Source organism: Alligator sinensis, unplaced genomic scaffold, assembly GCF_000455745.1.
Source record: "Alligator sinensis unplaced genomic scaffold, ASM45574v1 scaffold173_2, whole genome shotgun sequence".
Classification (NCBI taxonomy): Eukaryota; Metazoa; Chordata; order Crocodylia; family Alligatoridae; genus Alligator; species Alligator sinensis.
In genome coordinates this window covers 229,735-236,488 of record NW_005842720.1, presented here as the reverse complement: position 1 = coordinate 236,488, position 6,754 = coordinate 229,735, and the positions used below count along the sequence as shown (strand labels likewise).

General features: G+C 40.4%; 1 protein-coding gene across 4 annotated transcripts in view; it reads right to left on the bottom strand.

Moving 5' to 3' along the window:
• Window positions 1-1,727: 1,727 nt before the first annotated feature.
• The window catches only part of LOC102379965 (cytochrome c, somatic-like), a 5,997-nt gene continuing 970 nt past the window's right edge, over window positions 1,728-6,754 (bottom strand). For all 4 annotated transcript variants that reach the window (XM_006034287.2, XM_025216278.1, XM_025216279.1 and 1 more), the window contains 2 exons: window positions 3,853-4,027; window positions 1,728-1,938 (listed from right to left, as the gene is read on the bottom strand). In XM_006034287.2, coding sequence (XP_006034349.1) covers window positions 1,793-1,938; window positions 3,853-4,021 — 315 coding nt within the window. In that variant the 5' untranslated portion in view covers window positions 4,022-4,027 and the 3' untranslated portion in view covers window positions 1,728-1,792. The remainder of the gene's footprint in view (window positions 1,939-3,852; window positions 4,028-6,754) is intronic.

Sequence of the window (6,754 nt, the reverse complement as noted above, 5' to 3'; positions counted from 1 at the left end):
AGCCTTCCTGACTGCGTCCCCACATTGGCGGCCCATGTTCATCTTGGAGTCTATAATGACTTCAAGATCCTTTTCTGCCTCTGTGCTGACGAGAAGGGTGATCCCCAGCCTGTAGGTATGCTGCTGGTTCTTTCTCCCTAGGTGCAGTACCTTGCACTTGTCAGTATTGAATCCCATCTTATTCTCATCCTCCCACCCCTGTAACCTGTCCAGATCCAATTGCAGCCTGTCCCTCCCTTCTAGCGTGCCCACTTCTCCCCATATCCTAGTGTCACCTGTGAATTTGAACAAGGTGCTTTTCATCCCCTCGTCCAAGTCGCTGATGAAGATGTTGAACAGTGCGGGCCCGAGGACCAAGCCCTGGGGGACCACACTGCCCACATCTCTCCAGGTTGAATAAGACCCGTCCACCACCACCCTCTGGGTGAGGCCCTCCAGTCAATTGGTGACCCACCTGACTGTGTAGGCACTGACACAACAATCTCCTAATTTTTTAACGAGAATGGGGTGAGACAGTGTCGAAGACCTTCCTAAAGTCCAGAAATACTACGTCCACTGCGACACCTGCGTCCAAGGATCTTGTGACCTGGTCATAGAAAGCCACCAGGTTGGTCTGACAGGACATGCCTCTAATGAACTCATGTTGGTTGCCCCTAAGCATACACTCCCCTGCTTGTCCCTCGCAGACGTGCACCTGGATAATTTTCTCAAAGAGCTTCCCCAGGACCAAGGTAAGACTAACAGGCCTATAATTTCCTGGGTCCTCCTTCCTCCCTTTTTTGAAAATGGGGACCATATTGGCCCTTTTCCAGTCCCCTGGCACCTCACCAGAGCACCACGAGTGCTCGTAAGGCTGTGCCAGGGGTCCCGCAATGACCTCTACTAATTCCCTCAGCACTCTGGGGTGGAGATCATCAGGACCTGCTGATTTGAATATGTCCAGTCCCACCAGAAGTTCCCTGACTAGGTCCTCTGTGACCCTGGGCCTGGCTGTGCCTCCCCTGGGACTATCGGGGATTCGAGTGGGGGGGATGACCTGGTCCCTGCTTCAAAATACTTGACTCAGTGAACAGGCTCATAACTGTAGTAAGGAGTCTGCCAGTTCATGGACAGTAAAGTCATTTTAATATGTAAAGAAACACTAATGATACTACACTTGATCTGAGCCTTCAAGAGGCTGAGAAGCGATCTAAGAGGCCAAGAAGTGAAACTAAGACCAAAGAAAAGACCAAACTGTAGCTGTATCATCCTCAAGATTCTCTATATAATATCTTAACCCAAAGGTGACTTTTATCATAAAACTATCAGTTAACAGTCTTTTCCCTATAATCTGGTTCCATTTTGTTTGTCTGTCCATGCTCTTTTACGTTAGGGCTAAATCCTGCTATGTGCTGGTTACCTACATCTCTCAGATTCTGATTAATTTTTCCTCAATAAAAATGTCAAGGTAGTAACATAGCCTAATGATTTTATAATTGAATCCATACTCACTTCAATAATTAATATTGACTTAAATGAAATTATGCACATACATATTTGGAGGACTGGGTCCTCAGATCAGAAGCTACTTGGAAAAGGGATCAGCATAGTAAGGGCAATGGAACCTACATCACCCCAGCATATAGTTCTCCCCACGATTTTGTTAACCTCTAAAAATATTAGATTTTATTTGATTTTGCCAGTACCTAATGAACAAATATTAACAAAATACTGAAACAAGAACTTTGACACAAGAGGTGTTAAAATTTTAAAAACATTTTCTCACTGACTTTACAACTGTTGCAGTAACATTTTAAGAGGTTGCTTTTTTCAAGTATGCAATAAGATCTGCTCTCTCTCTGCTCTTTTTAATGCCAGCAAAAATCATTTTTGTTCCAGGAATATATTTCTTAGGGTTCTCCAAATACTCCATCAATGTATTTTCATTCCAGATGATACCTGAAACATAATTAAGAATTATGTACTACTCTCTTAACAGCTGATTCAACATATAGCTAAGTATATCAAACATATTGAGTCTCAAGATCTAGGGTATAGGCAGGCAAGGTTCTTTGGGTCTCAGTCTCCCTCTGCCTGAAGAAGGGTGCTTGTTCCTGAAAGCTTGCAAAGAACAATTTTTCCAATGATTCAGTTGTTCTAATAAAATATATCACGTTTACCCAAAGAAACTTGTCTGCCTATATCCTTAGACCAACAGAGCTACAACCTACACACACAAAACGTGTCAAGATCTAGAGTATGCATTTTTGAAAATAATCTACTTAGACTGTCAGGGGAGTATGCAAATGAATGATATATGACATCCAATTTTCAGTAGTGCCTGAATACATTTCATATTTCATACACAACTGTTAAATTTACTTTGATTAATTTTAGTAAGCCAGAATTAAAAAGTGCAATCACTTGAGCATTTTGGAGAGCTGAATGTATTAAAGTCAGTTCACATTTTGAATATTTTCTACTTTAAAGTAATAAATATAGTTTCAGTATCTGGAAAAAGAGACCATACATTCCGGCAACACAGACTTCTACCTAGGAGTAGATTTCAAATTGAATCCAAAGATTTTCTATTTATTATCAAATTAATTCTCAAACACTTAATTTCAATTCCTTCCAGCCCTGCCAGGTCCTGTGATCCTATCAATAAAAGCTTCACACTAACAGGACTGAAGACCATTAACAGATCAAGCAGCAACAGCATCACTCATTTCATTCATTTTCAGCGTATAATTAGTTACCATGATTTCTAAGATGAATCCGTGTTTAAAGTCCACTTAGATACCACACAGCCAGTTTATTTTTAGATACATGTGGTATCACTTGTATTATTAGTTCACAGAATTACATTTTCTGAGTAGAAACTGCCAGTAACTGCCAAATATATATTTGTTTGTATGAAGGAATACTCTTCTCCTACCAATGAAGTCCCAGTATAAGACTGAATATCCTAAGAAGTCTTTCAGTAAGTAAAACCAAAGATTAAAGTAGTTTTGGAATTTATTTGAATAACTGAAACAAAACATTTGTGGCCAATATCTTTATTCCCAATATGAACACCCTTCTATTTAATTACATAAAAATACCTGTTCGGCTTTCAGATAATTCAGAATTATCTGAATTAAAATACATGAATACACTGTCATATAATACAGGCAACCTTCGCCATTCGCAGGGGATACGTTCTTGATATCCCTGTGAATAGCGAAATCCGCAAATACAACACTGTGTTTAGGAACGTCATGAATGCAGTGCCCCTGGTGGCTCGGAGTGGGGTGGGGAGGCAGGGTACGGCTGCGCTGGCGACGGTGGGAGCCCAGTGGAGGCAGCGGAAGCATGGCGGCGGCAAGCACGGAGCTCCCGAGGAGCTCCTATAAGTGTATTTAAGATGAAGGTTTGGCATTTGCGAATATTTGAAACTGCGAATGCCAAACCTGTGAATAGCAAGGGTTTCCTGTATTAGACAATTGAAGTTAATAAATGCCAGTAAGCATAATGAATGCAGAGCACAGGAATACCAGTAGAGGGTGATGACCAGCTGTAACAAAATCATACTAAGAGCTATCACTCCAAGAAACTGACATTAACATCTTCAAAATTCTGGAAAGGATGAGAGATTCCAATCTCAAAAAATTGTTATATGCTGTAGGTTACTAAAACCTCATCTTAAATTAGTGGCTGGACAACAGCATTCTGTTTTCAACAACGTGGTTCAGGTTCATCTTATAAGTCTGTTATTCAATAGCTGTGACAGTGATTTTTTTTTAATATGGTTTCAAGTTTACCTAAGAGATTTCCTTCTTTATACCTCCCCCCTGGTTCTTCACCCCACTCATGTCACCCTTTATTTTTTACCTTTGTTCTTATTTGACTCTGAATAAGAGAATCCTGCAGCTTGTCCTGTTTTGCGACCAAATAAACTCCAAAGATTTGGGCCAGTCTTGTGCACTCCACCTTTTTCAACTGTGTGGCACTGAGAGCATTTCTGTACAAAGATTTTCTTGCCCTTTTCAACATCACCCATATCGATCTATTATAAAGCAAAATGCAAACAAGAAACTAAAAAATGTTTCTGAAAACATAATGCTCGTTTATCAGGTATACCATCTACACATATATAATTTCCATCTTGCAAGCGAAGTTAAGAAGAAAAGACAGTTTCTGAAGCTAGCTAATGGAATTGTTGAGTTGAACTTAATCTGAATAGGAGAATTTGTGGGACACTCTAGTAAACTTCAGAGTCCTTTGTATCATTTAGCAATTTATGATTATGAATAAAGTTTTAGAGACAACCTAATACTGAAATAAGCTAAAATGTGAGATGCAAGATACTGTGTTGTATCTTTAAAAGTTAAAAGACAGTTAAGAGTACTTCAAGCCACCACTTCTAGGTTGCTCTGTGGCTTGAGGCAACTCTGGGGAACCTATTAAATAACATTAGCCTCCTATAATTGCACAGACAAAGTGCTCCACAGAATGTCTGCAGTACTGTGGCTTTGTTCCATTCACCCCCTACACCAGGACTTTGAAGGACATGTTCAAAAGCCCTCCAGATACCTCTATTGTACTTTTATCATAAAAATCCTGGCAGAACCTGAATCTTTAGGATCCGTTTATCCCAGTAGTTCCTAGCCTTTTTGGCTAGGAAGTCCACAAGGCACTCCTCAGTGGACTCGAGGGACCCCTCCATAAATTTTGTGAATTGAGTGGTGCACAGTTTCAAAACTAATTTATATATTACAGTGCTTACCTCCTACCAGAGAGGTTGGACAGTGGGAGTGAGGGGTTAGTAGGCAACGACAAGCTTGAGTCTATCCTTATCTGCTTATCTCTTCATACCTCCCCTTGTGGCACCCTTCAAAGGATCTGGCAGCACCAGCAGGTCCTGCCCAATCTGATCTGATCCCCAATCCCAATGATCACGCCTCCCGCCATGCCATCTGTGATTGTGGGATTGGAAATCATATCCAATGAAACCCTACTGCCAGTAAAGGGAGTCTGGGATCATGACCCTGGGCTCCTTCTGCACTGGTAAGTAGCATGCCTGTCCCTGTGGTTGAGAGTGCCAATCAGCTGACTGTTGCTTCTGTGGTTGGGAGCTCTGATTAGCTAACTGGGACTCCTGCAACTGGGAGCACTGATCAGTTGATCTGCTCTCTCAGCCCCAGCCACATGTTCAGTTTAAGGTGTGATGGAAATCAGCCTCAAAATTATTACGCATATTTTTGGTAATAAGTTTGTGGCTTATTCCCTGTTTTACCATGCCATTAATTGCATGAACATGTGGCCCTGTTACCACTTAAGATGAAATTAACTGGTTAATCATGTCTTAAGTGTAATGTCTGCAAGGGTCCTGTTTCCTTACCCTTCACACACTGTATAAATGCACTTTTAACACTCAATTAATGCAGTGTCTACTGTTTAATGCAGTAATTCTCAACCAAGCATGGAGAGCCTTGAGATCCTTCCAAGGATGCCATAGGGTGCGACACAATGTTAGCACTCTTAGGGCATAAGATAAAGCCAATGATTTCATACAAGATTCCAAAATTGTTTTAACTTGCTGTGAGCTTTCTGAGGTCTTTGCAATAGAAAAATTGCTCTATTATTTTTCTATAGATAAAAAATTAGTGAAAACTAAGAGTTGGCATTTTCCAAGGGCTGCCTTGAGTTTAATGAGGACTGTCTTCAGCCTAAAAAGTTGAGAACTTGTTTAATATATATTACCTCCAGTCCTTCATATAAAAGGAATAGACACCAACAATGGATTTCCCCTTAAACTGTAAAGTCCTGATATCAAGATGGTCATGACAAGTACTTTTCTAGGGAGGGAAGCATGGAAAGTTGCAACCCCCTTTAGATTTAAATTTCCCTCTATGTGAATTATTTTCCTCTTTATTTAAACTTAAAAAAACCACAATAAACAGCATGTTTCTAATTAAAGACTAAGAATTGTAAGAAAAAATACTGTCCTTATACCCAGAAAGGATGTTAAAAATGAACACACATTACATTTTATATTCATGAAGAATTTTTGCTTAAAAAAAAGTGAAACATAATAGCATGCAGACATATACAATAAATCATATCCAAGTAAGTATCCAACAGTATGATGTGAAACAAGAAACATAAGAAGTAAAACAAGACTGGCCTTAAAATTTGATTGCAAAAGGATGCAATGTTCACCTGAATCAACCCTTTTGCATTTACACATCGATATAAAATATGTTTCTAATTATTGTCATACATTTTCAGTACAGTGCCAAGATTTTCAAGCCTGACTGCCTACACTTAGGCTCCCAAATACAAATTTAAACAAATGAAAGGGCTCAGAATTCCACAAGAATTCCACATCAACATTAGGCTAAATATAAAGATGCCTAGACTAAGAATTGGGAGCCTAATTTTAGGCACCTAGGTTTAAAAATGTTGGCAAAAGTCACTGAACTCTGGAGAATGACTAAGAGTTGGCCAGGCTCCAGTTCTGGGCAGAGCGTACTGCCCATGTGTGCCACCCTTTTTTTTTTTTACATGGGTTTTTTTGAACACAGGACCTTCCAGACTCAACCCCCACCCCCATGCTACTACCTTACAGCATGGAGAACACCTGCACGTGCCATGCATGCTACCGCAAGCAGGTCTGCAGCACCACGTACCACCTGGCCGCCCGCGCTCATCTGGACGTGGCTTAAGAATCCAGTTGTAATTGTATCCATCTAAAGCCAGAAACTGAGCATAGACAACTTTAACCCCCCCC